The 19147-nt window shown below is 46.1% G+C and overlaps 1 protein-coding gene and 1 non-coding gene across 2 annotated transcripts; both read left to right on the top strand.

Moving 5' to 3' along the window:
• Positions 1-408: 408 nt before the first annotated feature.
• LOC144694232 (carboxypeptidase B-like) lies at positions 409-18208 on the top strand. The gene is made up of 11 exons (XM_078564575.1): positions 409-479; positions 570-645; positions 737-861; positions 968-1070; positions 3020-3121; positions 3295-3399; positions 3505-3615; positions 5258-5348; positions 6889-7091; positions 8725-8809; positions 17267-18208. The coding sequence occupies exons 1-11, from the start codon at positions 409-411 to the stop codon at positions 17476-17478; spliced, it is 1284 nt and encodes a 427-aa protein (XP_078420701.1). The 3' UTR covers positions 17479-18208.
• LOC144694338 (U11 spliceosomal RNA) lies at positions 10401-10535 on the top strand. The gene has a single exon (XR_013579722.1). It is a non-coding gene; the product is annotated as a U11 spliceosomal RNA (small nuclear RNA).
• Positions 18209-19147: the final 939 nt, after the last annotated feature.

Below are 19147 nucleotides of genomic sequence, written 5' to 3'. Positions count from 1 at the left end.
AACTTACTGCTACCAGTAGCAGGTACCAATGCCCGGTGTCTGTAGTATAGACTTCAGTTCAGCTTCTACATTGGACAGAAATTTCTTAAGTGTCTTAAAAAAGGATGAAGAGAATTGAAACAGAAATAGCCCAGCTAGTCCTCGACATCCTGGCCCTATCTAGTTAGGGGAGGAAGATTAAGCAGTAAAGTGATAGTTCACTGCACAATAGATTAAAGCTCGTCCACACCTGTACCAATGTCAGCAAACATGTAAATGTTGCCAAATACATGAGTATGCAAATTCCATGCTTGAATGGGAAATGAGGTGTGGTGTGCTGTAGATAGCAGTCAGATGCTTGGTCTGGATGCTGCATCCGTATAACTGTCTCTGACCTGACAAGGTGTCTCCTACAATCCGATCAAAACTATGGAAAGACTCTTGTTCCTGGGTTTTGTTACAGCTGTTGCGGTCTCAGGTCCCGTTGGGCGATATCCCGGGTGAGGATTTCTCCAGATGTGCAAGCGACGGAAGAGGGAACGTCTCCCTCACAAACTCAGTCTGACATTTAGCTTTTGTTTTGTTGCAAGGGATAAAGTTCTGCGTCTGAAGCCGGAAAATGAACAGCACCTACAGTTTATAAGGGATGTGTCCCGCTCTGCGGAGGTATGATTTTCACCTTTGCTATTTCACACGCCGATATTGAATTAAGTTTGATGAAACGAGACCATTAATTGTGTTATTGATGTGCGCACAGGTTGATTTTTGGCAGCCACATTCGGTTGAGCTGGTGACCACAAACAGGAGTGTGGATTTCAGGGTGGGTGCTGGATGGGCCTCGGAAGTTCAGTCTGGACTGAAGAAGATTGGATTGAAATGTGAGTTAGTGTCAGACCCTATATTAACTTTCACTGAACATTATAATCGTATAGTTGTACGTTTTTTTTTTAATTAAAAGAGAGAGAGAGTGCTATTTTATTTCACACAGGATATTAACTGAGAACCTGCAGAACTTGATTAAGAACCAGTTTGACCGAAAGGGGTCCCGGTCGATTCGCTATGATTATGAACTCTATCATAACTGGGATCAGGTAAAAATTAAAGTATTTGCAATTTTTTAAAAAAAAAAAGTGCTCTGTTGGACCTTGTGCCAGTCGTAGGAACATTGGAGCAGGAATAGGTCATTCGCACTCTTGAGACGGTTAGGCAAACCGATTAGATCTGCATTGCATAAGAGACCATTCAGCCCCTCGAGCCTGCTCCGCCACTTATTAAGATCATGGCTGATCTTCTTGATTTCCAGTTCCCATCTAACCACCCCACCCCCCATAACTGTTGATTCTCTTGTCTAACAATAATCCACCTACCTCTGCCTTAAAAATATTCAATGACCCCGCCTTCTGAGGCAGAGAGTTCCAAAGTCGCACAACCCTCTGAGAGAAATAAAAGTTCTCCTCACCTCTGTCCTAAAAGGGCGATCCCTAATTTTAAAACAGTGCCCCCTGGTTCTGGACTCACTCACAGAAGGGAGCATCCTTTTGACGCCCACCTTGTCAAGGCCGTTCAGGATCTTGTATACTTCAATTAAATCATCCCTCACTCTTCTAAACTCCAGTGGGAACAAGCCCAGTCTGTGCAACCTTTCATCATGGAACAGCTCGCTCATTCCAGGTGTCACAAGATATTATAACTCCATTTACCAGCTTTTGTTCCAGTCTTAGGGCAAACCTGGCTGGTTTGTTTACCTGTTCCATTTTCCCAACAAAAGGAATGAAATGGCTGTTAGCAGCTACCACTGTAATCTGTTAATATAGTATTCATTCCTTACAGTTTTAGTTCATGCTAATAACCACAACAACAAATCTGCTCTTGGAATAGACCAAGAAAATTTATCGAGCCATATGAATTGGGCTTGCATCTAATGTTGAATGCATATATTAATTATGCCTTAAATGCTCTGAGATCTTTCCCACAGACTTCTTAATAATGATAACTTGCAGAATGGCCAAAAAATGGCAAATGAAGTTTAACACAGAAAAACTGTGAGGTAATACACTTTGGTGGGAAGAATAGGGAGATCACTTATTACTTGGAAGGAACATATCTTAGTGGTGCAGAGGCACAAAAGGATAACAGAGTACAGGTATGCCAAAACTACAAGTTACACCGTAGGTTAGCACGGCCATAAAGCAACAAACTTAGCACTAGACTTATGCCGGAGGATCAAAACTCAAAGTAGGGAAGTTATCCTGTATCCAGACCACAGTCTGTGTACTGTGTGCTGTTCTGGTTACCATATTATAAAAAGGATATAGAGGCACTGGAGAGAGTGCAGAGAAGATTTACAAGGATGATACCAGAAATGGGTGGATATACATAATCAGGAAAGGACTGACAGGCTGGGTCTCTTTTATCTTGGAGAAAGAAGGCTGAAGGGTAGCCAAATAGATTAGGAAAGGTTTTGATAAATTGGATGCAGGGAGAAGTTTCCCATTTGTCAGGTAGAGCATAACTAGGGACCATCAGTTATAAGATTTTCACCAAAAAATCCAACTGAAAATTCAGAAGAAACTTCTTCACCCAAAGAGTGGTGAGAATGGAACTCACTACCAGAGGGAGTGCTTGAAATCAATAGTATGGATGCATCTCAGAGGAAACTAGACAAGCACATGAGGTAGAAGGGAAGAGAGAGCTATGATGGTGTATTTCGATGATGAAAGATGGGAGAAGGCTTGAGTGGAGCGTAAACATGGATATGGACTGTTTGGGCTGAATGTCTTGTTTCTATGCCATATATCTTATGCAATCCCTTGAATATGCAAAAAAGGTCAGAAACCAGAATGTAGTTTTTGAGGAGGATATGGGGCTGGAGGAGATTGCAGAGTTGGGTAATGGGGAGAAACATACATTAACGAGTGCGGCAGTAACGGGCTTTATGTATAAGACATGTTCACATATTTCCCTTTTACTAGCAAAAGATATACATGCATAATGTTAAAAATGTTTCCAGTGCCCGTGAAATTTTGATAATCAATTGCAGATTGAATCTTGGACTGCTGCCATTGCTGATGAAAACCCAAACCTAATTTCTCGGTTTGAAATTGGACGGAGCTATGAGGGACGAAGCATCTATCTCCTCTGGGTAAGAAGACATGTTCCATATTTTATTACTGTTGTGATAGCTTCTGATCTCTCTGCCCCACTCTGCTGTTATGTGTCAGGAGACCCATGTTTTGTGAAAGCTTGATAGAGTTTTTGGTTTCACTAATAAAGCAGCCTTATCGAATGATGGTGTGTGCCAATCTCTTATTAAAGGTAGGCAAGAGAACAGGTTCTCCAAAACCTGCTATCTTCTTGGACTGTGGAATCCATGCCAGGGAGTGGATTTCTCCAGCATTTTGCCAGTGGTTCGTGAAAGAGGTTAGTAATGGAAACTCATCTATAACTTGTGGGATTTTTATTTATAGTGAGATTGAGAATTACGCTCCAGCGATATTTTATACAAATAACTTATGCATTCCACAGGCTATCAGAAATTTTGGAATAAGTTCTGCCCTGAACACTCTTGTCAATGAACTGGATTTTCTGGTTGTTCCTGTTGTAAATGTAGATGGTTATGCCTATTCCTGGACCAAGGTAAGGATCAGGTGTTTTATGCAAAGTATTTTGCTGGTATTTCCGTTGTGTGTGTTATAATGATATAAAGGCACCAATTGCTCATAAGGGATTGAGTAAACATAACATATTTATTTATTAATTATTATTACTCATTTATTAAGTCTAGGCACATGTGAACAGGACAGAAAGCTTGAAGACTACAGCAGCAGAACTGTGGCTGTGTGTGCCTTGCTCAAAGCACAAGCAGAATTCCTTTCTAGTGAATGTCATGCTGCTATCCCTTAAAGGCACATTGCAACAGTCCCTCCTGGGTGGGGCTGCATTTTCCTTGTTCCAGTCCTATATATCCAGTCATAGCCTAGAGAATCTCTTGCGACGGTCTCTCTTCCTGCTGTCACAACATTGCTTATGAAGTCCACCCATGACTTATCCTTCACCATGCCCAATTTCTCATCTACCTGCTAACTCTCACGACATTCCACCTGAAAACATCAGATTACACATAGCTGATGACTCCACTTTCCTTCCCTGGCCACTGTCTGATGGTGAACATGACTGCTCAAAACCTCGGTGTTCTATTTAACCTTGAGCTGAACATCTGACCCCATATCCTGCCAATGCCATCTACTTCCACCTGTAAAATATTGCCTGGTCACTAATTACTTATATTACCAAAGTATTGCTGGCTGCCAAAACCTTCAATGACTTTTTTTCAAAAGTCTCCTTATTATGGAATCATAGAAAGATAGAGCACAGGCGAAGGCCATTCCATCCTCTGTGCCTGTCCTGGTTCTTTGGTAAAGCTATCTTATCAGTCCTACTCCCCTTTTCTCTCCCAGTACCCCTGTAATTTCTTCTCCTATACAATAACAACTTGCCTATATGTGGAACCTTTAAGATCTCAGGGTACTTCACAGGAGTCTTATTAGATTGGATTTGACATCGAGTCTCATAAGGAGTTATCAGGACAAAATCTTGGTCGAAGAAGTAGGTTTTAAGGAACATCTTAAGGGAGGAAGGCAAGGTGGAGAGGCGGACAGATTTAGGGAGGAAATTTCAGGGATGATCACACATTTCTCTAGAAATGGGATGACACATGATGGTGGCAAGTAACCTGCTGAGAAAACAAGGTGACATTTGCTGCACCATCCAATTCTGAATACTGCACTGGAATAAAATGCAAATATATGAAACAAAAACAGAATTACCTGGAAAAACTCAGCAGGTCTGGCAGCATCGGCGGAGAAGAAAAGAGTTGACATTTCGAGTCCTCATGACCCTTCAGTAGAACTGTTCTGTTGAAGGGTCATGAGGACTCGAAACGTCAACTCTTTTCTTCTCCGCCGATGCTGCCAGACCTGCTGAGTTTTTCCAGGTAATTCTGTTTTTCTTTTGGATTTCCAGCATCCGCAGTAGTTTTTTGTTTTGCAAATATATGAAGATGCGTTCGCATAGCACAACATGTGAGGATATTATCTATCAGAAGGAAAAACCAGTTCAAAATTTTCCAATCCCAGTAAAAATCAGTAATCAGTGATAATGGAGTTCCATTTTAAGGTGTAGAAGACCAGTTTGGACAAGTTTTACTGGTACACTTCATTTCCAAGCTTTACTGCTTTTTGATTTTGTGTATGCGCTTGGTCACTCTGCCTAACTTCAGGATCGGCTTTGGAGGAAGACACGATCCAGAAATCCTGGCTCCGACTGTGTGGGCACTGATCCGAACAGAAACTTCAATGCCAAATGGTGTGGTAAGCCTCTGCATTTGAACAAACAATTTTCTCTCTGTGGGGCAGTGTGTTTTTAAATTAAGAAACATATTTTTGTCATTATCCAAATTAAAGGTCGAGGATTTAAAATTCTTTAAGTATTGCTTTTCAGTCGCACAATGTGGGTCCGAAGGGCCCCGTGGGATAGTTCCAGCAGAGAAGCTGACCTGTTGTGGCCACGCTGCCAATCTGAACTCCAGCTGGGTTTCGGGCAGTTGAGTTGGAAAGTTTGGAGATTAAGTATGAGATGTTTTAACTCCCGAGGCTCGTTTCCTCTGGAAGTTGTGTGAAGTAGGTGGCAAGTAACTGCCAGCAGATGGAAGTTCCTCTGGCTTATGCCTGCCTGCCTGCCGAAGCCCAGTGGGTGCCCTCTCGCAGGGGTCTTGCAGTCAGGAGGGCGGGGAAGAGTTCAGAGCAGGGGGAGGCCTAAGGTTTCCCTCGGCCCCCATGAAGGAAAGAAGAGTGCCTACTTTTTTTTTTTTGGCCTCTTTTAGCGATGGTCCTCCCCCCGGTTGGTCTGGTGGGAAAACTGCAGCCACTTCCTCCGCTCAAGCCCGAGTTAAAATTGCAGTCAGATCTTGATGATGTCATTGGGGTATGACATGCATATGCAATGAAGGACATGGATGGCTGTGGGCAGATGTCCTTGTTGCCCACTCAGGAGAGCTGGATATATTCATAGATAGTGGGATCCTGGTGGTTCCAGGACAGGTAAGTAATGTAACGCATTTTAACTGCCTACCTGTCTGGTGTCCATCAGGTGGACAGATGTAAAATCATCCCTGATGTGGTATAACACAGCTAGGTGCAAATTGCTATTTTGTCTACTCTGCTCCATCAATGGGTCTCAGCCCTAAACTCAGAACAGCTTTCCGTCCAGGCCTAGGATAACATTTTTTCATTTCCCACACCAACCTCGGTCTTGTCTGTGACGTTGTCAAGTTGCGGTTGCATTATGAGCAGTTAATGATACAGTCCCATGTCCACTGGGATTGTACAGAATTATTTCACATAGAACTTTTACAGCCATCAGACAAAGGAGACTTCCAGTGGATCAGGCTGGGCTGGAGTTGATCCCAAGTCTCCAGCTTTCTAACCCACAGTGGACACCTCGTGCAGCAAGCTTTAAAAACACCCAAATAAATAGAGGGTGAGGAGCTTGTTACAAGGCCATCTCCCTCCATCTTGTACATTTAGAGCACCCTCAACACTGCTCTGGACCCACACTTCATGTGATGGTCCTTTGGGAGGCACAGGAACAGGGGTATGCCAGAAGAGAATGGACCGGGTACCCGCAACGTAAGCACACAAGTTCCCCATCTCCATGGCTGGCATTTGCATGCATCAGTTGCGGAAGTCTCAGTGTGGTGGGTAGGGGGCAGTGGGGCTGGGAGAGGGGTAGCTGGGACAAGGGTGGAGGACTCAGCCCTTTATCTGTGATCCACAGCTTATGGTAGTTGTAGACAATGGTAAAAAGTAGAAGGTGACAATTGTAACTGTTAAATACCTGCCTAACCTGCAGGCAATGGAGCCTCAAGGGATCCATGTTCTCCGATTTACTGCGGACCATATGTAGAATCTGAAAAGGAGGTCAAGGCTGTTGCAGACTTCATCCGTAACCACAGTTCAATCATCAAGGCGTATCTCACCATGCATTCGTACTCTCAGAAATGTTTGTTCCCATACCTCTACACCTACTCATTGGCGTTTGACCATGATGAACTGGTAGGTGGCTGCATCTTACAAATAAACTCTGAATTAATTAAAGGTATTTATGTAAATTACTTGTTTACTATACAAAGGGACTTGGCTCCATGCTGCTCATACACAACAGTGCACAGGATATAGTGTGGATAAAGCTATTACTATATTGTAGCCACTGCTTCATTTATGACCTGTTATGTGACATCTGGAAAATGCTATTTTCATGCATGACATAGAGTCATACTACACAGGAGGCCATTCATTCTATTGTACCTGTGCTTGCTCTCTGTCAGAGCTACAAATTAAACCCACTCCACTGCTCTTTCCCAGTAACCATACATTATTTCCCCTTTTCCAATATATATCCAATTCGCTTTTGAAAGTTACTCTTAAATCTGCTTCCACCAGCCTTTTAGACAATGCACTCCAGATCAGAGCAACTCACTGCATTAAAAAAATCTGCTCATCTCCCTTTTTTTTTGGCCTATAATCTTAAATCCGTGTCCTCTTGTTACCGACTCGCTTGCCAATGCAAACAGTTTCTTTCTATCTACTCTCTCAAAGCCACTCATAGGCCAGGATTTTCTGGCCCTGCTGTGGTGGCACCCGCAATGGGAGATTTGGCGGCCCAGCCAAAAGTCCATTGACTTTCAGCGGGACCAGATGATCCTGGCCGTGGGCGGGGCCAGAAGATCCCGCCCACAATTTTGAACATCTCTATTAAACCTCTTCCGACCTTCTCTGCTCTAAGGAGAATAACCACAGCTTCTCTAAACTCTCCACGTAACTGAATTCCCTCATGCCCTTTACATTTCCGGTCACTCTCTTCTGCATCCTCTCCAAGGCCTTGCTTTTATACTCTATGCCTCTATTTATAAAGTCCAGGATCGCCATATGCTTTGCTAACTGCTTTCTCAACCTGCCCCATCACCTTCAAGGATTTGTGGCACATCTCTGTCTCTGCAGTCCCTGTAACGTTGCACAATTTAAGTAAGATCTGGGTAAACCACAACTGTAGGTACAGGAAGAAGGGTTACATCTTCCGAATGTGAGTTGGCATGTCTTGAGCCTGCCCATCTCTGATACTTGGAGCGCCAAGTCAACCTTGAGACCCATGACTGAATGATTTAGATTGACCCCTCTATTTTTCCTTCCCAAATCTATCACTTCATGCTTCTCTACATTAAATTTAATCTGCCATGGGCGGAATTTTATGGCCCCTCCTGCTGTTGGGATCTTCTGGTCCCGCTCAAGTCCATGCAGTTTTGAATGGCTTGCCGCATTCCCTGGCCCCTCCTCCCCTGCAATTGGGCTGTAAAATTCCTCCCCATCTACGTATCAGCAATGAGTTCTAAACAAACAGATTCTAATGTATCCCGATTGTGGAGAAACCGAGCAGCGTATAAATATGCAAAATCTATTTGCCCCAGAGGTCTGGGTTTTAATTGGCCCAATGTATCAAAGCGTGGCAGGGATGTGGCAGTCGGCTTCTCCTCCTGACGTCTATCATTATACCGCTTGATGTTTGAACAGTATGGAGATGAAAGTCCGAGCGCATTGCAATCTAGAAACGGGGGTTTCTTCCCCAATGCCTTGCATTCTGATATTCGTCATATTTAGTAATCAGGTTTGTTATTTGGTGTCTCTATTTCAGAATGACCTAGCTCGGAATGCAGTTGGGGCTTTGCACAGTCTTTATGGAACTCGCTATGCCTTTGGTCCCGGATCAAGCACAATATGTAAGCGCCCTGTCTAGTGATTCCAGGCAAAACAGGCATTATGTTTAGCAGAGTGAATATTGACACTGCTGTCAGGCCACTGTACATTTTGTGGGGTTGGTCAGTCATCCAATCCTGACTTGGGTACTGTCATAGTGCTGGGCTGTGTTGAAGTGTTCAACATTACTGAGTTCTGCATTTAGCCACCCAGAGAACATGGCAGCAACTTAACACACTGCTCTCCTTCATTAATTGTATTGCCGATGGACCATAATGCAGCCAAGTCATCGTTATTGTCTTCCCAATGCCTGGGGCAGAATTTTGTGATGTGGGAGGGAGCGTCTGTCCATCCAGACATGCTGTTAGATTGGGAATGGCGTTGGGAGAGCTTCTCGAGGTCACCGCATCCGATTTTGATATTACGGAAGGTGGGCTGGTTCAAAGGTCACATGTTCAATTAACATCATTAAAAGGGCAATGGAATTGAATTTTACGCAGCCCATGCACTTTTACAGTTGGCGTATGGGCTGCGCTGGTGGCGTAAATCACGCTAGGCTACTCCTTTATGAGCAGGGGCAGGATAAAAGCCCACAGCGCCATGGCAGAGCAAGAACTAAGGAGGCTGTCGCTAAAGTAGCCGCAGCGTGTGGTAAGATGTTTTCCTTATTACTTTGAGCAACTGTGTGATCCTGTGGCACTTCCTCGGTTATCATTCAGAGGCTTCAGGGCTTGAAGGTCCCTCTGTCAGAGGGGGGCTGCCGTAAAGCTTGGTTGCTGCACAGAAATCCTCATTGAGCCTATGGGGATCGTCCAATCAGGTGGAGGCTTCTGCTCTGAGGAGAAGGATGGAGAGGAGGGAAACTGGTCAGAGGCAGCAGAAACAAGTCTGTCGTCAAGTGAATCAGGGAAATGCCGAAGGCCAATGAGAGGTGTGTGTACGAACGCAGCAAGACACCCTTACCCTGTGCTGGCAGAGTGTATCAACAGCGATCCAGTTATTTGGAGATGACAGAGGGTCAAAGTAGAAGGAAGCTTCACCTTTTAAAGGTGGCAGTCACTTCAATATGTGACATATTTGCAGGGGAGATCGCATTAAGCTGCATAAGGGGTACCCAATACCACTCACCTTGAAAGTGACTTTCATCCTGAATTCCTAGTCAGAATTTCAGAGGCTTTCCAAGGGTCTGCATATGTACATTCAGCCCCTCGAGCCTGCTGTGCTATTTAATAAGATCACGGCTGACCTGATCGTAACCTCAGATCTGCACCCCGCCTAGCCCTGATAACCTATCACTCCCTTGCTTACAAAGAATCTATCCGCCTCTGCCTTAAAAAATGTTTAAAAACTCTGCTCCCACTGCCTTTTCAGGAAGAGGGTTCCAAAGACTCATGACCCTTAGTAACCCACTGGGCACCACTGCATCATAGTTGTCATGGCCACTTTATTCAGGAAGATGGAGGCATTGGTGAGGTTCACAACCGATGAGAGTCAGACAGAGAGAGTGAGGGGGTTTGGGGCTGATGCAAACTTCCCAAACTTCTGAGGTACCATTAACTGCACTGATGTGGCCATAGAGGTGCTTCTGGGCCAGCCAAGGGACCTTTGTGAACCATAAAGGGTTTCCGCTGTGAATAGCACATGGACGAGGTGCTGGCGCTTTATCCGTGAGGAAACGATATCAAGAGATTTCGGATGCACAATTTTTGTTTCTTGGAGCTGCTGGTGATCGCTTGTCTCAGTGCTCCGGAAAAAAGGCTTTCAGTTGCTAAACATTCAGAAAGTCTGCGATCACCAGCGGTGCATTCCACAGATGTTTGCGCAGTATATTCGGAGTTGCTATGATGTGTACATTCTTCGGCACTCCCAGGTACCATGGCCATTCACCCCGCCTGAACAAGTGAATGGCAGGTTGGTGGGTGATAATGGATATCCTTTGATGAGGTGGCATACGGCACCTATCAGGGACCCTCGAACTCCTGCAGAGGAGATGCCAGCCATGCAAACACAAGGACAACTATAGAGAGGACCATTGGTCTATTGAAGAAGAGGTTTGGGTGTCTGGATCGAACAGCGGGCACATTGCAACATCCTCTGGATAGAGTATTTTGGATTGTTGTTGCTCTACAAAATTTTGTTCCATCATGGGGTGAGCACATGGGAGGGTCACCAGGAAATATTGAAGGATGAGTCCACCAGTAACTCTGAGGGGGATCCTGAGGAGCACCAGTGTGATGGGAAAAATAGGAAGGGCAGCAAGTTCTTGGTGCTCGGGAGACGAGGGTGGCTCTGATCCTGAGGCATTTCCAATAGGGTGATACCAGCCTCCACAAACATTGCAAAGGAGCTGCTTTAAGACCCTTGGCCAGCCCATCAGAAGATCCTAACTAAACTTCTTAGGTCTCTCTATGCAGACATCTGTCTCAAGGGCCTCTGAAACTCAGGATGGATATATAATTGTTTTGCAGCCCTACACTTAACAACATTGCCTTTATTCCACTTATAAGCATCACTCAAACATCTAGTGAAAAACAATTTAAGAAAGAGCAGCTGAACAACACCACACTCAAGATACACATTGATTGGCCCTTGTGTGTCTAAAGTGTTTTTCTCATGCCTTATTTGAATGCTGCGCTTTGATGCTCCACCATCACTGCCAGCTGTGCTGGAGGCAGGCTCCTGACTCTACTGCCCCCTCGGCCCGGATGACTGTGGCGCATGTTCTCTGGTTGTCTGAGGCCGTGAGGGCCCAGGCCTTGTGAGGGACATTGCACAGTGACAGGAGTCTCCTCTGTTGTTGCGGTACCCTGAGGCACGAGGGACAGAGGAGCTGATGTCGCCATCAGAAGGGCCTGGAGGGGAGCCCCTAGATGCAGAGAGCAGCCACTCATCCGCCATTGTGACGTTCACTTGGACCTCTCTGCTCAGCATAGATGAACCTGAACCTGGTTGGAGCTCCACGGGCAATACCTAACTGAGTTCACTGACTGTGCGAGAGCTTGCAGGTTTGAATGTACACCCAGAAACCCTTGATTGACCCTGCTGGGTCTGGCTCTCCAATCGAGTTGTGCGAGTTGCCAATTTCTTGATGGAGGAAGGCATGCATTCCAAAGAGAGGGAGATAGCAGCACTCAATGGCCTGATTAAAGTCCTCCACGGTTCATGGCAGAGCATGCATACCCTCTGGTAACTCCGTCAGATCTCCACCTACCTCCCACTGGAAATCCAACACTTACCACCTGATGGACGACTCCAGATGCTCGTCATTTGCCCGGTCTCCCACACTCCTCTGGCAATCAGAAACCTGGACTGTCACAGCCCCTGACAGCTGCTGTTCCATCCAGTGCAGTGCTCCATCCAGTGCAGTGCTCCATCCAGTGCTGTGCTCCATCCAGTGCAGTGCTCCATCCAGTGCAGTGCTCCATCCAGTGCAGTGCTCCATCCAGTTGATGCAACCGTTTTGTCAGATGTATGCAAGGCACTGAAGCGCCAGTATCTGAGCTGGTGCAAGATGTGGGGCAAGAATGGCATAGTGCACCCTCCTGAGGTCCCCTTCTCCTTAATGCTCGCTTCTGTTTTTGCCCATGGGACCACATGCCGAGCTCATATTTCTGCACCCCATTGCTGCAAATATAAATCATTAATTATATCAGGTGGTATTATTAAATGCAGACTATATTTAAACAATAAGGGGTAGTGTTGAGTCTCACCTCATGGAAACTCAAGCATACTGTAATACAGATTGGTAGGGCAGGTGGTTCTCTGTATACTGAGTTACTGATCTCAGCTGTGTCTAACCAGGATAAACAGTGAATGGAGCTAACGCACACCATTCTCACCTGGGGCCTGTGTATCAGTACTGTGCACTGGTAGGGAACCTGGAGTGTGATCTAGGTGACCACACCTGGAGAAACAGGCGTGATCCTTGGAATACTATGTCCCCTTGAAACCCATACCTGAACATGAAAGCTGCAATAATATAAAAGTAAAATATTGCAGATACTGGAAATTTGAAATAAAAACGGAAGAAGAAAATAATGGAAAACTCAGCAGATTTTTTTTCATTCATTTGTGGGATGTGGGCTTCGCTGGCTGGGCCATCATTTATTGTCCATCCCTAATTGCCCTAGAGAAGGTGGTGGTGAGCTGCCTTCTTGAACCACTCCGGTCCATGTGGTATAGGTGCACCCACAGTGCTGTTAGGAAGGGAGTTCCAGGTTTTTGACCCAGCGACAGTACAGAAACGGCGATATATTTCCAAGTCAGGATGGTGAGTGGCTTGAAGGGGAGCTTCCAGGTGGTGCTGTTCCCATGTGTCTGCTGCCTTTGTCCTTCCAGACGGTAATGGTTGTGGGTTTGGAAGGTGCTGTCTAAGGAGCCTTGGTGAGTTCCTGCAGTGCATCTTGTAGATGGTACAGACTGCTGCCATGGTGCATCGGCAGTTGAGGGAGTGAATATTCATGGATGGGGTGCCAATCAAATGGCCTGCTTTGTTATTTGTTAAGCTTCTTGAGTGTTGTTGGAGCTGCACTCATCCAGGCACATGGAGAGTATTCCATCACACTCCTGACTTGTGCCTTGTAGATGTTGGACAGACTTTGGGAAGTCAGGAGGTGAGTTACTCGTCGTAGGATTTCCTAGCCTCTGACCTGCTCTTGTAGCCACAGTATTTATGTGGCTAGTCAAGTTCAGTTTCTGGTCAATGGTAAACCCTTGGATGTTGATAGTGGGGGATTGAACGATGGTGATGGCACTGAACATCAGGGAATGATGTTTAGATTCTCTCTTGTTGGAGATGGTCATTGCATGACACCTGTGTGGTGCAAATGTTATTTGCCACTTGTCAGCCCAAGCCTAGATTTTTTCCAGGTCTTGCTGCCTTTGGACATGGACTGCTTCAGTATCTGAGGAGTCGTGAATGGTGCTGAACATTGTGTAATCATCAGCGAACATCCCCACTTCTGACCATATGATGGAAGGAAGGTCATTGATGAAGCAGCTGAAGATGGTTGGGCTGAGGGCTCTACCCTGAGGTCTGGCAGCATCTGTGGAAAGAGAAACAGAGTTAACGTTTCGAGTCCATATGACTTCTTCAGAGCTAAGGTAGAAATGTAATGGATTTTATACTGTTTAAGAAGGGGGGAGCAGGTGGAGCAAAACAGAAGGTTAGAGATAGGTGGAAGCTAAGGAGAGATTCAACAAAGATGTCATGGACAGAAGACAAAGGATGTGTTAATTGTAGCAATAAAGACTAAAGAAGGTGCTGATATTGACATAAAGGTAAGAGCAGATTGTGTAAATAGTAGAACAAGGGTCTGCACTCTGTGAAAGCAAAACATACAAACAAGTGACAGATGGCCCTGTGATGGGGGTGACCGGGCCTGTGGGGGGTGGGGGGTGGGGGGTGGTGGTGGTGAGGTGGTTGGGGCCAAGAGGGAAGAGGGAGGTCATAGTCAGAAGTTGTTAAACTCAGTGTTAAGCCCGGAAGGCTGTAAAGTGCCTAATCGGAAGATGAGGTGCTGTTCCTCCAGTTTATGTTGGGCTTCACTGGAACATTGCAGTAGGCCAAGGGCGGACATGTGGGTATGAGAGCAGGGTGGTGCATTGAAATGACAAGCGACAGGGAGGTCTGGGTCATGCTTGCTGACAGACTGAAGTTCTGCAAAGTGGCCACCCAGTCTGGGTTTGATCCCCCCGATGTAGAGGAGACCACATTGGGAGCAGCGAATGCAGTAGACCAAATTGAAGGAGGTGTAAGTGAAGTGATGCTTCACCTGAAAGGAGTGTTTGGGGTCTTGCTTGGTGAGGAGGAGGAGGTAAAGGGGCAGGTGTTGCACCTTCTATGATTGCATGGGAAGGTGCGGTGGGAAGGGGATGAGGAGTTGGGGGTAACGGAGGAGTGGACTAGGGTATCACGGAGGGAACGGGTCCCTATGGAATGCTGACAGCGGGTTGAGGGGAAGATGTGTTTTGTAGTGGCATCACGCTGGAGTTGGTGGAAATGGCGGAGGATGATCCTCTGAATGCGGAGGCTGGTGGGGTGAAAAGTGAGGACAAGGGGACCCTATCATGGTTCTGGAAGGGAGGGAAAAGGGTGAGGACAGAGGCACAGGAGATGGGTCAGACACAGTTGAGGCAACGGTTGAAAGCTGCAACCTGATTCAATTCACTGGGTCACAAAGGCATCAGCTAGATCTAAGGACCAAAGTACCAGTTACAACTGCTCACAACATTGAGGAAAATCTGCAATCCACTGGAGACACCTATACACGCCAGCTGTGCTTTTCTAGTCTCAACCATTCCAGTGCTCTCCTGGTTGGCCTTCCAACTTCCACACTCAATAAATTTAAAGTCATCCAAAACCCTGCAGCCCATGTCCTAGCTTATTCCAAGTCCTGTTCATGCATCATTGCTATGCTCAGTGACCTACATTGGCTCCTGGCCCCTGAATGCTGCTTTACCTTAGTATTCTCACTTTAGCTTCATTTTAGTATTCTCATCCTTGTGTTCAAATCTCCCAGAACACTGGACACATGGGAAATCAGATGCCAATAGACAGGCATGAAGAGAAGGGGTCCTATGCAAGATATTTCAAGAGAAACTTCTTTAACCAAACAGTGGTTAGAATGTGGTGTTTACTATCACAAGGAGTAGTTGAGGCAGATGACACAGATAGCTTTAAGGGGAAGCTAGATAAATACATACTAGTGAAAGGAATAGCAGGATATGCAGATTGGGTTTGCAGAAGTTGGGTGAGAAGAGGCTTATGTGGAGCATAAACACCAGCATAATCCAAATGGGCTGAACGGCCTGGTGCTGTAAGTTCTGTGGGCAGAATCTCTGGGTCAGTGAGCGGGGGTGGCCCCGCTCGCCGATGCGTAAAATGACACGTGGTGACGTTGGGCGTGTGTCCTGACGTCACCGCGCATCATGCAGATATTCAGTTTGGCAGACACACACCGGAGTCGGCTGTGCACCCGCTGAACTGTCAAAGGCCTATTAGGGCCATTTAAATATCAATTAAAATACTTAACTGAGCTGCCTGTCCAACCTTAAGGTCGGTCGGGGGGGGCAGGCGAAGAGCCCAGGCGGCCTTTGCATTTATCATGAAACCTCACCCACGGGCGGATGGTGTTAAATAGACGATCACACTGGCGGGCTGGATGAAGTTTCATGAAGATTTTTAAAGTTTAATAAAATTTTAAAATAAAATTCATTGACATGTCCCAGCTCATGTGACACTGTCACATGAGGGGACATGTCTTAAAAAATTTTTTTTGGTCATTATTAAAATTTTTAAAGATCGAACTGATCTCCCTGAGGCAGCTCCATGCCTCAGGGAGATTTCTGCAACTCTCCCTCCTACCCCTCCGCCCACACAGGGAGTGCTCAGCGCTTCCGGGTGCGCATCACGCTGGGTGGGCCTTAATTGGCCCGCCCACCTAAAATGGTGGCGCGCAGCCAATCACGGGCGGCCATCCGCCCGCTCCCGCTCCAGTCCAACCTCCCCCCCCCCACCGATGGGGAGAAAATTCTCCCCTATATAAAGCAATGTGAAAAAGCTTGGCAGTACACAGTGTCCATCAATACGTTGAAATAATTTGTTCCTTTACAGGCAGCTCACCGACTGCTTGCTCCTCCCAGATCTTAAGGCCTCCCAAGGCCTGCCACCATACCCAGACTGGTATGGCTCCCAACCTGTGCCTGGAGCCCACCTCCCACATATAAATAATCTTGGGGCCTGAAATGTGATCGTCTATTTAATATCATCTCTGTGCTGGCAGCAATCCTGTCCACCAGGGAAGCATCTCAATCAGGAGTGGGGTGGAAAACCCCAGTCTTGTATATGTCCACATTTTATACGAAACATTCCATAAACTGGAGTACTGTACATAGTTTTGGTCTCCTTACTTGAGGAAGGATGTAGTTGCATTGGAGGCAGTTCAGAGGAAGTTCACTAGATTGATTCCAGAGATGTGGGGCTTGTCTGATGAGGAGAGATTGAGCAGTTTAGGCCTATACTCACTAGAGTTTAGAAGGATGAGAGGAGATCTAATTGAGGTATATAAGATGCTAAAGGGACTAGACAAAGTAGACGTGGAGCAGATGTTTCCCCTTCTGGGGCATTCTAGAATGAGATGCCATAGTTTTAGGCTAAGGGGTGGTAGATTTAAATCAGAGATGAGGAGGAATTACTTTTCTCAAAGGGTTGTGAATCTGTGGAATTCACTACCTCAGAGTGCAGTGGATGCCGGGACGCTGAATAAATTTAAGGAGGAGATAGACAGGTTTTTAATTCGTAACGGGTTGAAAGGTTATGGGGAGAGGGCGGGAAATTGGAGTTGAGGCCGAAATGAGATCAGCCATGATCGTATTGAATGGCGGGGCAGGCTCGAGGGGCTGAATTGCCGACTCCTGCTCCTAGTTCTTATGTTCTTCTAAAATGGCCTCATTGCTTTTTAAAATTTTTTTCACACTAGATCTTGCTGCTGGCGGTTCAGATGACTGGGCGTATGACCTTGGCATCAAGTACTCGTTCACCTTTGAGCTTCGTGACACTGGCCGATACGGCTTCCTGTTGCCTGAGTCTCAGATCAAACCAACGTGTGAAGAAACCATGTTGGCGATCAACTATATTGCCACTTATGTTCTCAGCACTTGGCTTAACCCAATGGGTGAATGGACAAAATGATAGATGTCTGTTGGCTGATTTTAAAGTTTAAGGTTTAGTGTTGAAATCTTGTTCGATTTTGCAGACGGAAGGGTTCAAGATTTTTTTTTAAAAGTATAATACACCAGCATACCAAGTGCATCTGAAGGTACAGCAGAGACATTCTAAATAGGATAATATTTGTTTTGGAATACACAGCAATGGCTGTTTGAATTGACAATGCCCTTAGTATACTTAAAACCATAAAGTACCAAAGGGGTCCATTTGGCTCATTCTGCACGCAATGGCTTTTGTAAAGAGCTGTCCGATTAGTCCCATTCGCATTCTCTTTCTCCAATAACCCTGCAAAATGTTCCTTAGTAAGTACATATCTAACCTAATCTAGCCTTCCAGATCATAACAACTTGCTGAATAAAGAAATTTCACCTCAAATCTGCCCAATCCTCCTACTACAATGGAAACAGTTTCTCCCAATCTCAAAACCCTATGATTAACATAGACTTCTGTACAAGTAATGGCACACAATTGACAAGATGGAAATGCTATCTGGCTGCTGTGCTGCCAGGGATACATTGGAGTAGGTCTTGACTTCACCACACTGACTAGGACTAACACAATAATCCCAGAATACAGTGCGTGTTATGGCACCAAAGTGTTGTAACACATTTTGAAATGCTCTTGACTGTTAATAGTGTGCCCCTGGTTGATAAGCAGGTTGAACATAAGCTAAATAGGTTGCACATGCTGGGCTGGATTTTGCAGCCTCTAGGGATGGGTTGGAACGCGGGGTGATGGGGGCGGGGGTGGTGGGGGTCACGGGTAAACTCTAAAATGATGAGGGAAGGTGAGGGGTGTGGGGTTGTTGCCTACCTGCTGCCAGCATGCTTTACCAGCAGCGGGTCAGTCCTCTGCCATGTGAGATCGCCTGGTGAACCCTGGCAGCCTTCCTGTGGGCTGGGGGTGGTGGGTGGGGTACCTCATAATCAGACACTCTTGAGGCCCGCATAGAGGGGGCCCCTTGCAGCAATGGCTGCCCCTTCAGCAACATGCCCCCTGCCTTCACCAACCCACCTCCCCCAACCCCCATTGCGAGAGCGACGCCCATCCATGTGTCTTCTCAGCTAGATGCAGTCCCAGCAGTGGCCACTGCTGCAGGTGGCACTGCTGAGACTGAAGAGGTGCCAGCCCTCCAATTGGCTGGCAGCTCCTGGAAGCGGGATCTCATCCTTCAAAAGGGACGAGAGCCCCAACAGAAACTAATTAGTTGCTGGAAAGGCCTGAAGTGTGGGCAGACACCCAGAAACAGCCAAGGCCGGATTGCCCCAGTCCTGGCTATCAGGCCTGTTATTGGGGCCCTCACTGCCCTGACTAAATTCAGCCCACCTTGTTATCTCTTTTTCTCCAAAACACAGGGCAACTGTGTATGGATGCTAAACTATGTATAATAGTTGATGCAGTGTTGTTGCAGTGTAACATTATATTTAAGACCAAATGAGCGAGCCAGGATAGGACTCTGACCTGGGCAGGAGCACCCATTATACTCCCTGCCCAATTATCAGTTACTATCAAAAGGGACCTATAATAAGAACTGTGTGGCCTGTCCACTAGTTCCCTGTTTGCGCAACTGCCCAAGTAGATTTTCTACCCCCACCATGTCTAAGGTCAGCATAATACGGATAGGATGAAAGAG

The sequence above is a fragment of the Cetorhinus maximus genome, chromosome 19 (assembly GCF_964194155.1).
Source record: "Cetorhinus maximus chromosome 19, sCetMax3.hap1.1, whole genome shotgun sequence".
NCBI classification, from domain to species: Eukaryota; Metazoa; Chordata; class Chondrichthyes; order Lamniformes; family Cetorhinidae; genus Cetorhinus; species Cetorhinus maximus.
Note: the sequence above shows the minus strand (reverse complement) of the source record. Positions and strands in the feature narration are given on the sequence as shown.

Excerpts from the sequence above, each read along its gene's own strand:
- LOC144694232 (XM_078564575.1), top strand. The coding sequence starts at position 409 with ATGGAAAGACTCTTGTTCCTGGGTTTTGTTACAGCTGTTGCGGTCTCA. Across the intron at positions 862-967 it reads AAGATTGGATTGAAATGTGA|GATATTAACTGAGAACCTGC; the intron begins GTTAGTGTCAGA and ends TATTTCACACAG. Across the intron at positions 7,092-8,724 it reads CGTTTGACCATGATGAACTG|AATGACCTAGCTCGGAATGC; the intron begins GTAGGTGGCTGC and ends TCTCTATTTCAG.